General features: G+C 40.6%; 1 protein-coding gene across 8 annotated transcripts in view; it reads right to left on the reverse strand.

Annotated features, from left to right (window-relative positions):
* Positions 1-18,736, reverse strand: part of LOC113210006 (plasma membrane calcium-transporting ATPase 3) — a 25,732-nt gene continuing 6,996 nt past the window's right edge. The window contains exons 1-21 of one of the 8 annotated variants that reach the window (XM_052273811.1): positions 17,432-17,661; positions 16,451-16,627; positions 16,173-16,364; positions 15,660-15,677; positions 15,336-15,556; positions 15,110-15,245; positions 14,895-15,029; positions 14,220-14,255; positions 13,358-13,552; positions 13,069-13,271; positions 12,882-12,988; positions 12,660-12,795; positions 12,344-12,585; positions 12,000-12,264; positions 11,719-11,898; positions 11,226-11,627; positions 10,941-11,139; positions 10,655-10,860; positions 10,418-10,569; positions 9,828-9,957; positions 6,470-6,872 (exon numbers count right to left, since the gene is read on the reverse strand). In XM_052273811.1, the coding sequence (XP_052129771.1) occupies positions 6,573-6,872; positions 9,828-9,957; positions 10,418-10,569; positions 10,655-10,860; positions 10,941-11,139; positions 11,226-11,627; positions 11,719-11,898; positions 12,000-12,264; positions 12,344-12,585; positions 12,660-12,795; positions 12,882-12,988; positions 13,069-13,271; positions 13,358-13,552; positions 14,220-14,255; positions 14,895-15,029; positions 15,110-15,245; positions 15,336-15,556; positions 15,660-15,677; positions 16,173-16,364; positions 16,451-16,607 (3,612 nt within the window). In that variant the 5' untranslated portion in view covers positions 16,608-16,627; positions 17,432-17,661 and the 3' untranslated portion in view covers positions 6,470-6,572. Of the gene's footprint in view, positions 1,328-1,988; positions 5,993-6,469; positions 6,873-9,827; positions 9,958-10,064; positions 10,216-10,417; positions 10,570-10,654; positions 10,861-10,940; positions 11,140-11,225; positions 11,628-11,718; positions 11,899-11,999; positions 12,265-12,343; positions 12,586-12,659; positions 12,796-12,881; positions 12,989-13,068; positions 13,272-13,357; positions 13,553-14,219; positions 14,256-14,894; positions 15,030-15,109; positions 15,246-15,335; positions 15,557-15,659; positions 15,678-16,172; positions 16,365-16,450; positions 16,628-17,231; positions 17,365-17,427; positions 17,662-18,736 lie in introns of those variants that run through there. The other 7 variants (XM_052273809.1, XM_052273813.1, XM_052273820.1 and 4 more) reach the window with 7 other exon arrangements.

The raw sequence follows: 18,736 nt of genomic DNA on the forward strand, positions 1-18,736 counted from the left end.
GTACGTACCCCTCTGGAGGGGCGCAGGTACGGGGCAACGAACACGTTCAAGCGGTGGAAACACACAGCGAACGGGGGGCGTGAGGCGATCCTCGTGTGATGCTAGGAGCTTACCTATCCTTAGAAATTACTTGATCGTACACCCTAAGTGTCCTAACACTCAGTTAACTTATGTCTTCGTCGTGCGAGACAAACAATGAGATAAAATTATTATAATAACGATGAAAATTTGGTGGCACTCTACAAACAATAAAAAGTGGGTGACATTCCATCGTTTGAAAGGTTGTCCCAACACACATTTTCACACAAGTCACACGCCCCTCTGTTCTCTATATCGTTGCCACATACTTTTCAAGTGATTGAATGACAGACACTTGTGTGTTTGGTAGAGTGCGACAAGGACGGGAAGCGATGTGACGGCGAGGCGGGTCCTTCTCGCGACGCAGGTCGTCTTGTTCTCCGGCGGGGCGGGAAGGGGAGCGCCACTGCGCCCAGCGGCAGGGTCCCGGATCGCGTCGAGGTACGATGGGTGGCCTGCCGGCAGGCGCGCCGAACGCGGCTGAGGCGTTGACTGGCTCCGGCTAGTGGCCCAATGCAGTTACTCCGCAATTATTTCTCGTCTGCTCCGTGCGTCCCCATCACATACAGTGCGAAGTCCACCCCACCGTGGAGAGACCGCCGAAATGGGAAAATGCCGATGGGACGCGGCGTTCTACTAGAAAGAGTATTAGCGTCTCCCGTACTCCAAAAGCCTCTCTGACATGAGAATAGTTATGATTTAGTTATAGGCATCACTCACATTCAAATTCGACACATATCGTCTGTCATACAAAAGAAATTAATACTACAATATTTCATCTTACTTTTAAAAAGCTAATGACGAATGTGTACGGCTCATTTCAGGTATCATGTCGGTATCAGTTTTTTTAAAAGACGACATCGTTTATAACTGGAATGTCATAGAGACAAGTTTGAAACAAATTATCTTTGCGACTGCGACTTAGGTTTTGGCAATAGGGTGGAACCAAACTGCCGGTCCGATCGACCCGACCTATTCAGCACAACTCGCGCCGGGGAAGGCCCAAAGGACCACTTTAATATGGATATTTTCGATCAATGCTATTCAACTCATGGTCTCACAGGACACAAAATAATTTCTTAAAATAACGAAGGTTGTACGTCTGAGCTCTAGCTCGTTGACTCTCTCCCCCCTGGGTAACAAGCGAATCGCTAGCGTGCAGTGTGTGCTAGGTGCGGGTACTCACTGGGTTAGGGACATGCGCAGCGAGGCCGCCAACCAACTAAAGCTCAGTTTTCTTCCTGCAATACTAAATACAGGCAATATGTCACTCCATGCAAAGCATAAATTACTCTCTTCATCTAGCGTACTGTTTCAATTCTTAACCAAAACTATCTGTGCGAAGAACAAACAATATTTTACTAATTTCTTTTGGGGGTCTAATCCAATCTAGTCGCAACGCCTGCTTTTCAAAGTGCGCATAGACTCTTAGAAAGCATTACTTTAGGGTTGACAAATTAAAGTTGTCGGACTTTAACAATTAGCTATTCCATCTGTAAGGATTTACTTGCAATTATATCAATAAAGAAATGGGCTTTCAGTCATAAATAAAAATAAGAATAAAATGAAACTGGAGACCACTTTAGCAGACTGGGCATAACTGCTATCAAATCCTACATTTTTCAGTCTGTATTCAGGAACAAATTTACAAGAGAGACCAGACAAGTTTGCATGTTCAATGTGACATCCTTACGTCTACTTAATGCAACTATGCAACACTGCAAAATTCTAAATATTTTAAGAAGAGTCTCTACACTAACAATTTTAAATATAATTTTCTCCCATAAAACCTACACTTTCTTTTTTTATTCGTTTAAAAATATTAGAACAGCATTAATAGCACCAACAATACATCTTGTGGGAAAGTGAATCTGCACAGATTACGACTCCAGGAGGAAAGAAATGCTGTGTTTAGCAGAGCACATTGTGCAACAGACTGTATTTAATTTGTGGAATTGAAAACCTGAATAACAGACACAGTGCATAGATGAGAGGAAACAAATATTTTTGATCAGCTTCCATAAATGAAAAGTAGCTGTCAACCAACAAAAGTAAACTTTTAATTACTAATCTAGCTTTAGTTAGTAAATTTAAAAAAGAGAGATAATAGAGCAAAGTCAATTATAATACACTTTGAAAAAAAAAGTATTCAGAATGTAATATCGATCAAACACTTCAACGTGATTACTTGAAATTGAAGTAAGTTTTAGCTGGTTGACAACTTCATGTGATATGGCCAAAATTCATATTATTTTCTATGCTTTAGCCTTTTACAAAGCACTATTAGGACTTAGCTGTGCTCAAAAATCACAGTTAGCTTAAAGAAGCTGAGCTAGCTATACTGCTAGCTAAATTTGATCACCATAAGTGTTGCATTGTTTTGTATGAGCACAACTCTGCTACAGAAATGCATGAGCAGTTCTCTAAATTCTTGATTATAAAATATGAACGCTATTGTATAAACTTGACGTCTCCCCAAACCATATAAATTCATGGAACAAACAAAACTTTCTAGAAAATACAAAAAGATTTGGCAGTGCTGTGAAAATTAAATTAGAAAGTTTATGCCAGCCTCTCTTAAACAGTAATTAATTCATTATTCTGGTTTCATTGCTTTCAGAGAATGACTCATGCAACTAAGTGTGAAAGGCGCAAAGTAGAAGAATGCATGCTGTAAATTAAAACCAGAAGCTTAACTGTTAGATTCAAAGAACAAGAGTAGAATTTGCTGCCTTCGAAGCGCCAACTCATTGGAAGTTTCACATAGATATGTTAACACGACACTTGTATTGTCAAAAAGACAGTCAAATGAGTGGACGCCTCTGATTCAAGTGTTAAAGTAATGTGTCAACTTATTGTTAATAATCAAGTGGCCCTTGGGACAGTGTCACAGTATCAAAGATTATAACAACTTCTGATGATACAGAATCCATTGAAATCAACAAGGTTGTGTATTTTAACTTTTGACCATGCAACTGATATTGACTATGAATATCAATGAATGTAACCTCACGCAATGTACACTATAAATATTGCTTTGTGGAAAAAATTTACAATTTGCACATATTCAATTAGTGCAGGCAAAGCAAGAATGAATTTGGTCAGTTTGGTAAGTGGGTGTATCAGAAATGATTGTGCATTGATCAAAGCAAAGTCCTACTTTGTAAAATATATTTACAATTAGTTCGAATTGAGTATTCCTACGGATGTCGGTGAGGGATCCTCACACACCATTGATCTAAACATTAGTTAATAAGGTCAAATGGTGGACTTGATAGAGCTAAAAGTGTCACATTAAGCACAGCTAAAAGCATGTGCTTCTTGCTCATTCCAATTACTGATTCTTTAATAACACTTGTAAGTAAATGCTAGAGTTTTCTAGGGGTTACTTCCACTTTACACCATTTAATGAAAAATGTAAAAAAAAAAAAAAGACCAACAATCATGCATGAACATTAATCAACAAAATAAAAATCAAACATCACATTACCACTTAACATCTGTTTTCTTTGACCAAAAATATTTAGCAGGCATTGCAGATGGCAATGCACATGCATAAGTACATCAGATATTTAAACTATAATAGTGATCAACCAGAATAATGCTAGCTCAGGAAACTTTCGTACTGAGGAATGTGTGCAAGTTTGGCACAGAACTGGCCATAAATGGAACTGGAGGAACTAACACATTGCAGATTTATACACCTCCATTGTAAGAGACTGAAAGTATGCAAAACGTGCTCTAGATTACAGCATCTAATGTGTGACAAGCTTCACCAATATAATAAGAAACCTTCAGAAAAAGAAAGGAAATGTCCTTGTTTGACATGTGCACATGCACCATTTTCGAGAGGCCATAAGGTGACTAAGAATTGTAACCCCGAAAATGTAAATATTAATTAAGGTATTTAATGCAGTGGCACACGAAAAATTAGACTTTCCTGAGCAAAATTAATTGAACTGAAGGGACATGCACTGCAAAAGCATTATTCTTGCTGTGATTGTACACATGCAGTCACATCATCCTCACTCTGGGAGCAAAGCAACACAATCACATGGCACTTTCCTTTGTACAGCTTATGCTTTTATTAAGCTTAACTAAACCTTTAAATTACATAAATTAGTAGAAAAATACAGCCAGCATATAAATAAGTGTAGCAAAGAAATTAACACTGGTACAATAATACACAATTAAAACGCAACTAATACATGATCATTAACACCATAGGCTCACATGTTCAACATAACTAAATAGCATTCTATATTCATTATTGAATTCTGCATCTAAATACCCTGTAGCTAAAAAACACAAATCAGGGCTGCTACATTACCCTTAGCAGTTAGACACCTCAGAGAAAAAAGGACGCAACACTTATGTAAAATAGGTTGTCAGATGTCTCTCATGAGTATTAAATATGAATGGTAGGTGGTGGAAAAGCTGGATATTTCCAGAAAATTGGTAGGCAAATGCAAGTTGCACCCGTTTGTTAATTAGCAACAAAATTAAATTTTCATTATATAAAGAATTTTCATCAAGGACTTTCCTCTCTCAGTTATGATAATACTTAGTCAATTTCCTGAGGCTCAAATTCAACTAGAAAACACTGCTCCCAATCTTCTAATTTTGTCTAACCTTGTAACATCACTTCAATCATGACATTTGTAGCAACCCTGATGTAACACATACGGGTAGGACATCATGACAGGGCCACTGAAGTCAGGAAATTCATTAACATTTTGAGACACCAGTGAAAACTGGCTTGTTCAAAGAAGAGAAAGACAGAGTCTTTTATCATTATCATTAATGGTATCCTGTCCCAGACCTTCCCGTATATAGCTGACTGACATGCTCTACTGCTCAGCCGCATCAGGTAACATTCTCACAGATCTCTCACACAGTCACACACACAAAATTAACATTCAAATTAACAACATACATCCTCACAAACATCCAAAACAGTTAATTAAAACCTGTTTCTCAAATTAGGGACATCTTAGGTTAATTATATATTAAGCAAAATCTTAGTGTAAAAATTGCAAGCATACTTCCAACAATTATCAGGAATGTATGAAGTTGAGAATGAATATCTGGCCACATAATACTGAACATTTCATTACAGTGGCCAATTGTGAATCACACAACACAGGCAACAACACATGGCAAAGCCCAAAGGGCTTCTTTTAAGTATTCAAACCATGCATGAAAATGGCCTGATCGGAAAGCTCTGAAACTGTGGAGTAAATGCAACAACGAAAGCGAAGTGTGCGCTTGAATTATGTTCTTATTAGTGAGTGGCGCACAGCTGCGCACAGCCTCGTTGGCTGGTCATGCTTCTGGGGCAGAGACAGGAAGAAAAAGAACTAACAGGATGCTAAAGAAAATAGGAGGCAGAGAGCTGAGGTCAAAGGAACATGCATATGTATTTTTAAAAATCCCTATGGTTAGAGTTTAAGATATTTTCCACACAAAATTCATTAAAAGATTGGATTCATGAAGTTATTAATCAAATTTGAAAAACTGGATGAGATTAAAAATTAAGTGGCTAAAGCTACCATAATATAAAACCCTTGATTCAACACTCCAAACAAAAGAAAAGGATAAAATAACACCCAAAGCAGGGCATATTTAGGTACGAAACTCACAGGATAGATGGGGTCAGTCCATTTGAGACTACCATGTGAGTTTCGAAATAGTGCAATGCTTCGCGGCATGACTACATGTATAGTCTCAATCTTAGGTAAATCCCAAAGATATTAACCACACACAAATGTAGTGTAGCGCAATGCATATCGAGCGAGCAGGCAGCGAGCGAGCGAACAAGAAAGATTATAGGAAGGCAGCTTACAGCTTGATCGGTTGAACTCTTGCTGTATGGGACCGGAATCAAACGCTCTTGCAATTCACCACCTATCACCTTTAAGAGTAAAGGGTAACAATCAGCAGTGAGACAAGATAACAATATAGTCACACAGTGCTGACTAGGGTGAACCTTGTCCGAGCTACAACAATACAAAATGGGCAGAGGGTCTGCCGAGTTCTCAAACAGTACACATCCTTCATGGGTCCCTGCTCCACAGACAACCATCATAAGGGATTCAACTAACTGTTCATGCAGATATTATCACTGGCTGCGCTTTACATGGCTGGAAATTAAAATCATTAAAACGAAGAAAATGTGTGTTGTTTGAAAGTAAAGAATAAGGTGACAATGGAAACAAGAGAAAGTTAAAATAAAATAGATAGGAAGTGTAGAGTGAGAAATAGTGTACAGGGCTGCTTGCTAATAGATGCAGGAAGACAGAGGAGGAGAGAAAGGCAAGGGGACAACCCCATTTCCATCACCAGCCAGCCGGCACTCACTCACAGGGAGAGAGTATATTTTTGTTTCATATATATATATATATAAATTAAAAAAAAGTACAGGTACAGTAGGGAAACGTCTCATGCATAGCTACCACGGCCAGACTTGACAGACGTTACCACCTACTTTCGGTCTAGATGCTAGTCTCAGTGTGGTGGGAGGATAGGGCAGGGGCTGATGGGGCCACATGTTGTTTGCCTGCAGGGGCCGGGGCCTGCAGAGGCACCAGATGGGGGTCTTCTGCCGCTGGCGACACCATCCTCACGGTATTATTCGAGGAGAGGGGCGACGGCGTTTTCGGGTCTTCGTCAATGTACTTGATGTCGGACAACGGGTGTGAGCTGCGGGAGCTTCGTAAACTGTGTAAACTACGAACGGAGCGCCGCTCCTGCAAGTCCTCCAGTGTCGACTTGAACGCGTTAATAACGCGCATCTGAAAAACACAGGGGGTGGCGGGGGAGTCAGATGAGGTGGTGGTGGGCGAAGAGGCAAAGGCTTGGCAAGGCAACGCCAGGCTTAACAGGCGTACGGGCGGCCACGACAACACTGCTACAACACTACGACAAACAACAGCTACAGCACTTGCTAAAGCCTTGGATTGTGATTATTTCATCATATCATCATACCTTGCACAGAAAAAAAAACTCTTGCAATTAAAAAAAAAAAAAAACACACAGTTGTGTTATTTAAACTAATCAAACGCCAGGCTGAAAAAAATATTAACTGACCTGCCGGCGAGTACCGTGCACCGAGAGCGGGGCTCCTCGCGAAGCAGTGAGAGTCAGTTCATGAGAGAATAGCAAATCTACCCAAGAAAAAGATGTGAGGCACCAGATCATGCAAAGCTGTGCTCCCTATGTTTACTAGGATACAACAGCAAATTGATTAGTGTTGATGCAATCCAAAAGAAGACAAAAAATAAGCAATATCAAACACTAAAAAATAAATAATTGAATTTCAAAATTAACGATTCAAATAGTAAAAGAAAAATGAAAAACATTGAATAGATTCTACAGCATACCAGCAAAACCAAATAAATTCCAGTCTAAGCAGAAAAACAGGTAAACTTAAGCAAGCATCACAGGCATGAGGAGTCAGACTAAAGATGCAAGGAAGAGGAGACAGCATTGTCAGATTACCACAGCTCGGGTACTTTCTCCCCCCATGGAGATTACTGGTACTACATGCACAAAGAAGAAATGATAGAAAAGCGATCAGGCGAGCAAACAGGCCAGGCAGACGCTTGGGCTCACAGGTAGGGACCATAGGAGACAAGGATATGAGACAGGACGGACTCTTGAAGAAAGAAAACCAATTCATAATAGGTGTGTGTGTGTTTGAAGGCAGGATAAGAAGGCAGCTGGAAAAGTTGGCAAAGAAGAGATTTTGGAAGTAAATGAGGGTGAAAGACATAAATACTGGCTGAGATGGGATAGGAGAAGCTCAAGACATGCCTGTAATAGACAAGGAACAGAAGAGCACGTAGAAGAGAAAAGCAGCAGTATGATTTACATAGAAGAAAGAATGTAGAACTTGAACTGTGTTTTCTGCGGAAAATGACAAAAAGTATGAAGGAGAGGAACAATATGGTGGATAAGAATGTGTTGAGACGAATCATCTACTCAGGAGATACTGTGCAACTATTTTGTATGCCGTATGCTTCATTTGCTACTGAAGGCAGGGATGGAAATGGATCGAGGAAAAACAGACTGACCAACCCCCAGCAGATGTAGAAAGCAAAACCAAAAACCCTTAAATGTGCATGGAAAGAAAAACATTTTAATTTGATATCCATCATGCTATACATTATATATAAAAGAAAATTGTTTGATTGTAATAATAATTTTTTTTTAAAAAAAATTTTAATTTTTTTTTTTAGAATTCTACTAATGGAAAAGTGTTATGTATTTTTACTAGCACATTTAAGAACTTTAGCAGTGCGAAGCTAAAGACGAGTCCCAATAGATACAAAAAGCCTCCACTGCTTGGCGCCGAGTAGTGTGGTATTCATAGCTCATGTAGTGCGCACAGGTCAGGTCATGTACCAAAATCCAAGGCTTTTTGGTCATGTCATGTTGGCTTTTAAGTGTCGGTGTGCATGTTAAAAAACAGGATGAATGAACACATGGCACATAGAACACAACAGCATGTTTGGTAGATGTTATCAACAAAAGTGTTCTAAGAGCAAGCAACAACCCCACCATAAAGAAGAGAAGAGACTTTTAAAATATTTAAAATACAAACAATACTTTGATACAACAAGAATTGATCAAAATGAACCAAGTGACTAAAACAATGAATCACACACACAATCTGGGGCTCATTACGTAACATAAAAAGGTAACTTTGACCAAAAATAAAAAAGCATGTATAATTTTAACCCATGTTTGGTGCAAAACTGACAGAAAAAGTGAAATCTATTTTCAAAAGGTACATCAGTGCAAATCACTTAAAGACTCACACCAAGCAATACAATACGCTAATCCCTTCCTGGCAGTTTGAAGTAACCATGCTCTTATAGATCACTTATGAGGATACACATCTACCGTTGATTGTACCTTCATCACCTGCAAGATACAAGCCAAAGGTCAAGCCACCGGCCACACCTGCAAGACAATGTTGTATCCAATACAAGGTACAGGGAATGATAGAATGACCCCAGTTACAAAGACTTAAGTCTGCTATCAGATAACAGCTTTAGAGTCTTATTCTCAGATAATTGACTGAGCCACATTGTAAATCAGAATAAGATCCTAGCTAATCACGAAAGAAACCTTCAAAATCAAAACCTGTATGCATCTGCAATTGACAATTGTTTCCAAAAGAAAGGAAATATTTAAGTGAATGGACACTGAAAGGGTAGAAACTACTTAGGTACTATGTGCAGGCGGGTACGCAGGTAATTTTTACCAGTTACACAACTTTTTCAAATATTGCCAAAATTCAATGGGAATGAAAGAATTAAAGTAAAGTTCCAAATGACCAATCATTCAAAAGAAAAAGTACAGGTAAAAATGCATACAGGTAATGGAAGAGAGGAATAAACAGGGATCACAACACAAGTGGTAACAAAAGGTATTCATAGACGACTGCTATTAAGATATTTCTTGACAAAAATATTGTTTGCTTCCAAAGATGGAACACAGGTAATTCAAATTGTACTGCCAAATAAGGTTGAAATTGTCACCATTTGCATTGAGAACCATTATCAGGATGGACAGAACCAGAGCAAAGGCTTGTGACAGTAAAAGCCTTTCTTCTGTTTCAGATGTGTCATGAAACCTACCTTTCAAAATCCACATCATGCCAACTCTATTTCAGATTTCTACTCAACTTCCAAAACAAATTCACTTTTATGGCTACACTGCCTTAAATTTCTGAAACCAACCTGAGTCTGAAGTCTTGTTAGTCCTCTGATCCATAGGATCTGTCCTCGAGGCTTTTTATCACTGTCATCAAACCTCTCGTCACCAAGGTTGATGGCTTCTGTGTATTCATCCGGATGACCTCGACCCCATCTAAAAAGCACAACCATAAACCCTTTCAAGAACTTCAGTTTAATTTCATGATGTACAAACAAACTGCTGCCGAAGCCTAGTATCTACAGTGTCATCAGATACTGTACAGTAGAACCTCCAATGCTGGTAACTCCCATGCAGGCGCTCCCCCTCCGTCCCCTACACATCTAGTTTCCCCACTTCTCCACGTTGTCTAGCCGCTCGAGCGACACCCAATCTCCCACTTCAGCCACATGTGCGGTCTCGCTCCGGCTGCAACTGACAGAAGGTGTTTCACTCCTTCAGCTGAGGAGTAGTGAGGTACCTCAAAGCTGTCACCGAAACAGATGCTGGGCAGTTTTAGGACAGCATTGGAGATTCTACTGAGTTATTGCAGCCAATAGAAGTCAAATTTTGATCATTTTTACACTAAATAAGGTACAATTATAATTCCTACACAACTGAAATTATTTATACTTACGAGAAGATCTTTGGTATCTTCCGAGTGGGCACTGTAGTTACGAGTTGTCCCCACACAAGAGTTCCAAATCCAAAGAATACACACCAGAGCCATTGGTCAAAACTTAGGCTCTTTGTAGAAAATGCTTCTTTACCATATTGGATGATGACCACCTATTCACAATTCCAAACTTAGTCTTTTTCTTCCAAAAACTCAAAAATGGTTTATAATATTAGAAACTAATGCAAACTAACTGACCTGAGCAGCAACTGTACCAATCCAGATTGAATAGAAGATGGGATTTGTGAAGAAGCCCTCAAATACATTTCTCTGGCCATGAATTTTTCGAGCGTTTATTTCATTGAACATGGTCATCATGACGAAGGTGTTAAAAATTACAGTGAAGTGCTGGGTATCTTCACCTTTACTATCTTGGCCTGATCTGATGTCCAGTAGTCTGTCACCTGCAATGAATTAAACAATTTAATGACAGCAATTTATGGTAATAAAGAAACACGTTGAAAATGGTTCTGTTGAAACATACCGACAAAAAGAAGGGAAAATACAACAGAGAGTTGATAAACAGCCTGTCCAAGAATATTTTTCATCATAGTCCTTGAAATAAGGGGCTTTGTTCGGCCGTAGGGCTTCCGTAACAGTAGATCTGCAGTAGGTAACTCAGTGGCCAGTGCCAATGAAGCCAAAGTGTCCATGATAAGATTAACCCACAACATTTGAACAGCCTAAAAAGTCAAGAGATAGTTTATTTGAAAAAAATACAATTGAAGGGTAGAATTGTATTAAGTAAGAGCAAATATGGCATTCTTACCTTGAGAGGACTGTCCTGAACAGCACAAGCACCAACAAAAGCTACAATAACAGCAACAACATTAACAGTCAACTGGAACTGCAGAAATTTAGCTATGCTGTCATACACATTTCTGCCCCACAAAACAGCTTTCACTATGCTGCTGAAATTGTCATCAGTAAGAATGATATCTGATGCTTCCTTGGCAACATCTGTTCCAGCAATACCCATAGCAAAACCGACATCAGCTTTTTTAAGGGCCGGGCCATCATTGGTACCATCACCCGTAACAGCCACAACTTCTCTAGCTTCAGAAACTTTACTGTCAATTATGCCCTTCACAAGAGTGAACTTGTCAGTTGGTGAGGACCTAGCCAGAACTCGTAATTTGGGCCATACTTTGTCCAAAAGATGTTGCTGAACCTGTTCACGGAAAAGTACAAAAGAATGAAAACTTACTCTTTTCGCAATTCATAGTCCTAAACATCCATTATACAACTCATGCATGACTTACATCTCCATTGGCATCACGAATCTTCCGATTGAAATCAGTGCCTTCCAAAATAAGGAAATCATCACCAGGTTTGATAATACCACATTTCATAGCAATGGATCGGGCAGTGTTAATGTTGTCTCCAGTAACCATCCTGACAGTGATACCAGCTCTCTGGCACTTGCGAATAGCCTCTGGTACCTTGAAAAAAGATTCAAAAGGATTTTAACAAACCATATACTTACTGCTAAGACAGATGTTATATAAGAAAATAATTTGCATAAAATAGAGCAAGTTTTTACCTCAGGCCGAACTGGATCTTCAATACCAACAACGCATATTGCCGTCAAATTGCTAACAATATTTGCTTCATCATCCCAGTTAGGTTCTTGTTCAAAGTGAACTTGATTGATTTCAGCTTTTCCTGGCACAAAGTCACGGTATGCTATGGATATTGTTCTGAGTCCGTCAGCTGCCATCGGCTCAATAACTTGACGAACCAGCCTGTCCTGCATCTCTTTTGTGAATTTCTCCAAATGACCATTGCGACCATAAATGAAAGAACACCTGATGAGAAAAGAAGGAGCGAGTAAGGATAGAGCACTAGGTATTTTTTTATAATATACTGAATGTGGCAAACACTCACTTTCCCAGAATGATTTCAGATGCTCCCTTGGTAAACAGTCTGTAGCCACCACCTTTCCTTGGAACCACAGTGCTCATGGATTTCCGCACTGAGTTGAAGGTGTAGACTCTAGTAAATATTTCTTCAGGAACATCATCTCGAATTGTTTGATAGTTCTTGCCAAGAGCAACCACAAAGCCAAGGAGGGCGCACTCAGTTTTATTACCAACTTGCATCATTGGTTCCCCAGGTGCATTTGGTTCCTAATCAGAAAAAACAATGTGATTGCAAAGATCGTCAACCTTCTGACAGACCAATAAGAGAATATTATACTCACCATAATTTTCGATGTGTATCCTGAATTGATCGACATTCCTTGGATCATCAAGTTAGCAACATTAGGTGGAATATCAGAAAATCGTGGAGTAGTTTTACTCAGTTTCTCACAGATGTAGGACTGCACAACGGTCATTCTAAAAATAAATAAAATGATTTTAGGGAACTTACAAGAAACACCAACATAAAAGAGTTCAAATTCTGTTTTTGGTGTCTTCAGTACCTGTTTGTGGTGAGTGTTCCAGTCTTGTCAGAACAAATGGCAGTGGCATTGCCCATAGTTTCACAGGCATCCAAATGTCGCACCAAGTTGTTATCTTTCATCATTTTCTAAATAAATAAAAGTATTTTAGATTAAATTTTAAATTAAATATGTACCAGATTAGCAAAGCAAATTGAGAACGTTTTACCTTCACAGAATAAGCAAGGGAAAGTGTTACAGCTAACGGAAGACCTTCAGGGACAGCTACTACGAGAACAGTAACACCAATGATAAGATGTCTCACAAATTCATTGGCGTAAACTGCTTTCCATGGTTGGTTTTGAATTACAAACTTGTGTATACAGAACTGAATGACTAGAATGACCACAGTCACAAACGCCACCGTTGAGCCTATTGCATTAAAAACAAAACTTAAATCTGGAAGACCATATGAATATTTTAACCTTAGTACCTATTTAAGCAAAGCTCCAAATTACCAGCATATCCAATTTGAATGGCAAGCTTGGTGAGTTTAGCTTGCAAAACAGATTTCTCTTTTTTGCTTCCTTCATCCTTCGCGGGAGTGCCTCCGCCGGTATGGTTCTCTTCAGACTTGGCAGCATGATTACCATCAGCATGGGATCCAGGGGCATGCATATGACTGTTGCCAGTCATACCTTCCTCCTCACCACCTAATAAAAATGAAAAAATCTTTAAAATAACAGCCTGTTGAGAAGACCTAGAGACCTCCACACTTAAAATTGAGTTTATTAAGAAAAGGAAAGGACCTCCAAGAGATCATACTACTAAGACACTTCATGCTCAAGAAATGTGAAACAAAAATCTTGATCTTGAAAGCAACTTATAACAGATTCACAAGTGATAACCAGAGCCAGCATGCTCCTTCACTTTCAAAAAAGTTGAATGTGAGGGTTTACCTCACAGGCAAACATGCATCAGTAAATTAAGAATTGATTTAAACCACTTCCAAGACCAAAAATGTGGAATACCAGGACGAGTTTAGAATATGTTGTTGGCCATGAATAGGAAACAATCCAACTGTTGCCAAATAGACCTTGATGAGAATTAAAATTAATTAGTCACAGCCAACAAAAAAGACGTTTCTAAACCATCATGGTGCAGCAAGTATTAAAAATTAATTAAAATGGCAGGTTGAAAACTGGCCAAGAGATGATTTCAGGTAGCTCTGAATTTTACAATTAATGGAAAGGGCCAATGGAAAATGTGATAAAATATGTTAGAATAATAAGCCATAGATATGAATTATCAAGTGGCAATTTGAGCCTCCAAAACCAATGAGCAAGCTCTGAAAAACATCATTTGTGCAAAATGCATCACCTGTTATACTCTGCTTCTTCCGCGCCTTTTTAGCATCTGTAGATGAAGACCATGCAACAACAATTCATTAGTAAAACAACATTTAGGAGCACGATGCATTGGATTGGCTCAGTCTTAGGTACATTCATTTTATTTAAATAGGATGGGTAACTAGAAAACGAATTTAATTTTTCCTAACTGAAAAGAGGAAAGAACTAACAGGGAAAGAAGAGTAGAAACTTTACCAAAACATGCATACATTTCTTCTCTGTCAAAAAGTAGCAATTAACCAGCAGGCAAAATAAAAACTTCTCTTAACAAAATTGTAGTGTCCAAAAAAAAATTATATTGGTCATAACTGACCAAGCAACTCATTCATGCAAATCTGAGCTTCAAAATCAGCATAAAGTCTCGGTTCAGCACCCAGAGACATCCACACACAGGAAAATTGACAAATATTGCATGGGATAAGTTAATGGACACTACATGAGACTATCATTTGTATGGACCAAGTGTTAAAACAACAAATGTGAAACATGTGAAACATGCACATAGATGGTGCTTCCTAGACTATTAATGCCTCAGCAAAGGCAAAACATCATTTATCAGAGTTTTGCTTGAATCAAGGCCCTTAAGGGCAAAAAGTGGAACAACGTCATTTGATATTTGAAATCTCTCAAAAATTTTGTACAGTACCTTTCCTCATTTCCTTCTTCTGTTTCTGATCTTCTTCAGCAGCTGCGCCGAGCAAAGCAAATATGATACCAGCTTGTGAGTTGACACCAACCGCCGTGACTAGCATTTTACCACTGCCCTCCATTACTTGAGTTCCTGAAAAAAAAACAGAAGGTATGTATGTTAGTACTTCAGGTTCAGCACAAGTCATTCAAGACAAAAATATTAGGGCTTACCTGATAAAATAAATGGATTATGCTTTTCACTCTTTTTGACATGATCAGACTCTCCAGTCAGAGATGATTCATCCATCTTCAGATCATTAGATTGAATAAGTATTCCATCAGCTGGAAGGAGGTCTCCGTATTTTATCTAGAGGAAGATAGGTCATCAGATATTTTAAACCTGAACTTAAAAGTGCAAACCAAAATTAAGAATACCAAAATATAAGAAATTACGTACCTGACATATTTCACCTACTACTATATCACCTGTTGGTATTTGTTTGAGTTCACCCTGCCTAATTACATTGACCTTATTTTCTCCTTCAATTCTGCTTTGCAGTCCTTGGAATTGTCTCTCTTTAGTGTAATCATTAAAAGCTGTTACCAGCACAACAACAATAACTGATATAAGGATAGCTAGACCTTCAATCCAGCCATGCTTTCCTTCGTCTTCTGGCCCTAAAAACAATGTTAATTGTTAATGGTCAGGGTAAAAAAAATGAGCATATCTGTAATAAAGCTGAAGCCGAAAGACTTCAAAATAAAAGATGAGCAAAATTACCTTTGCCTCCTGCTCCTCCTATTTCAGTAAGGGCATGGACAGAAATATCATATTAGTAACATGCAGAGCAATCGAGTAATTGTGCAAAAGACACATATATGTGGAGATCAGAACATCATTCTAGCAGGGAGTTTTCTAAACATTTAATTTCACCAACATGAAATGACAGGGAGCAAATGACCACAATATGAAATATTTAGATCAGGGACATATATATTAATGGCTACAGTGAGTATACTTGAATTGTGGTCATAATTTGAGCAATAAGTTGTTAGATTGTTAAGAAAGGTGACCGCATGGTGCAAATAATACTAGGCCATGCTTAACTACAGTACAAGTTGTACATGCTGATTTCAGCAGAGTTACCTACCCGGTGCAGCTATTGGTCAGACATAGAATTAAAAAAAAGGAATGGAAATCACTCAAGTTAACTTAAATACAATCAAGTACTCCCAAAATTGACACAAATGGAATAACGAACAAAAGAATATGTAGAAATAATTAATATCATACCTGTTTCATCTGCAGGAGAATAGAATGCTAACCCCAATGAGACTAATGCGGCAATTTCTAAAATAATTAGTGTAACATCTTGAAGAGCTTCCCAGACTAACCGAAGAAAAGTCTTAGGTGGTTTTGGGGGTATTACATTGGAACCAAATGTTTCTCTCCTATGTTCCATGTCAGCTGCTGACCCAGTTAAACCTACAAGAGATAGATACATATGTAAACATACAAACTAACATAATACTATTTAAGCACAATTTTAAGTAGTTGACATTTCATCATACCTTCATTAGGGGAGGTGTAGAGTTTTTTACATAACTCTTGTACACCTCCCAGTTCTTCAAGTTTGGGGATCGCCTCTGCAGCTGGCAGGCCCATAATTTCCCGCAGCTGCTTGAGGGAGACCCCATACTGGGCTGGTCTTCCTTCTATCGTAGCCATGTTGCTTCCTCTTCTATGACCTGCAACAAGAAGACAAACAAAAGGCGTCAGTATGAACTCAGCAAGCTCATTCTTCGTCACAACTTAGTGCCATAGATTCAGTTACTGGGCAAGTGACAGTCATCACATCTGAGTGTAGGTATTGACATTCATCTTGTTGCCTGGTCTTCTGCGCTCTCAATGAAATGTTAAAACACCAATATCTTAATTCTTTCTATTGACCCACTGACTACGAGTAAATGTTTTCAGGGGACTGACTACCACTACATGGGAACACACTATGCTGAGACAGAAGGAAGAACACTTGACATATTGACATCCTTTTAACAAACAAAGCCACCTTGCGAATTTTTGAATAGTTTGGCATGGCATGCCAGGCAAAATACACCCACAACTTTGAGGTTATGATTCCCACGGACCTGTTGCAGATCACGCTCTAGGGCGGAAACCAACAACCAGAAATTAACCTGCCCACACACCAGACGAGACTCCAGGCCCGGTTTTGACAACTCGGTGAGTTTCGTACGCAGACAGCGGACGGACGAACCGTTAAACCCAAACCGCCCCCGCGGAGAAGCGGCAGCAGCGGCCCGTCAACAATGAGCTGTCAACACACTTCTTCACCTCGAGCACTGATCAGTCCACTTCGCCAAGCGGACACTGGTCAAGCCGGCACTGACACGCCCCGTCAGCGACCGGATCAGTCGGCAAAGCCCTGTCCAGCGCCGTCAAACTTGTGTCAAATGCAGAGGCAGCGACTCGACAACCTTTGCCGAGCTCTAAAGTCGCGCGAGCGGCGCTGGGCGGTGGGCGTTATTACCTACAGCCAAGGACGGAGTCGGGTCCGGAGCTCACGGCTCCGTGCTGGCCAAGCTCCGCTTCTCGCCGGATCAGCCGCTGGGGTCTCTCATTCACGCAACGGCGAGGTTATGTTGTCCCGCGGATCCCTCGGCCTGCCTCTCACTCTCTCACTCACACGTTCGCCCGCTCACTCACACACGCACGCACGCAGCACACTACTGCTGGCCCCACTGCCGCCACCAACACAGTCGCACAATATCGCCTCGCTGAGTAGTTGAGTTCGCCAGTGCGGGGTGGCGGGGCGGGGAGGGGCGTGGCGGGAGGGCGTGGTGGTGGTGGGGAAGGGAAGTCGGGGCGAAAGGGGGGAGAGAGGGAAGGGAAGGCGTTCGGCTGTCGTCTCGTCGAGCCGTCGTCGTTGGCGTCGTCGGCGTCCAGTCGATAGTGACGTCAGCCGACGCCGGCAGCGGCCGCGAGGCGTCGCGACAGCGTCTCGACGGCGTCGTCACATGGGTCTGATGTCACCAAGCTGCCAGGAGGGCGTCCATCTCGTCACCGGCGTGACTCACGTGACTCACACGCCACCAGTCCGCGGGGAATTCCTTTTGGCGCGTTTTTTCAGGCAGTCGTTTTAGGCTTATTTTGACGTGTGAAAGCCAGTGAAAATATTCGTTATTATTTTTCGGTTAGTCGAGGGGGGAGGAGGGGGGGTGTCTATGAACGGCAGGTCCCCCCGCAATGAACCATTGATGGGCGTCGTTGCCCCGCCTGTGTGAACGTTCCCTGAGGTGACGTTCCCCGACGCTGGAGCGGAGCGGGAGCTACCCGAAAACGTTCTTCCACCTCCCACCCCCCTCACCCTGTTGTGACCGCCTGGCAGGGAGCTTCGTAATGCCCCTCTAGACGACGCGATGCGTGATGCGTTTCCTCTTTGTCGGCTCGCCTGAGAAGCGTTGCTTTGAGAAACAACGCCACCTTAGGAAACGTTCATTGTGGGGGCATCGGTATGGACATTCGACATCCGAGGGACATGTGGTCACATTGTGGTCACATTGTGGCCACAGCACAGCCCAACCAGCCATTTAGGAAGCTTTGGGCCAAAGAAAAACAGGACGAGAGCAAGATTTTTGTGCCGACACAAAGCTTCGTTGAACGTAGCCCTGCTGCTGCCGCTCTCCCGGGAAAGTCTCTAGTCAGCATTTTTTTCGTCCTTCGTGTCGTGCTCGTCCTTCCATTTCCTCCCGTTTTTTTTCCCGCGCCTCACGGGGAATGACAATTTCCCCTTTGCAAGAACGGAACTGATTTTGTTTTTTTTCCCCTCTGCTTCTTAT

Source organism: Frankliniella occidentalis, unplaced genomic scaffold (assembly GCF_000697945.3).
Source record: "Frankliniella occidentalis isolate FOCC.00 unplaced genomic scaffold, Focc_3.1 Scaffold7, whole genome shotgun sequence".
NCBI lineage: Eukaryota > Metazoa > Arthropoda > Insecta > Thysanoptera > Thripidae > Frankliniella > Frankliniella occidentalis.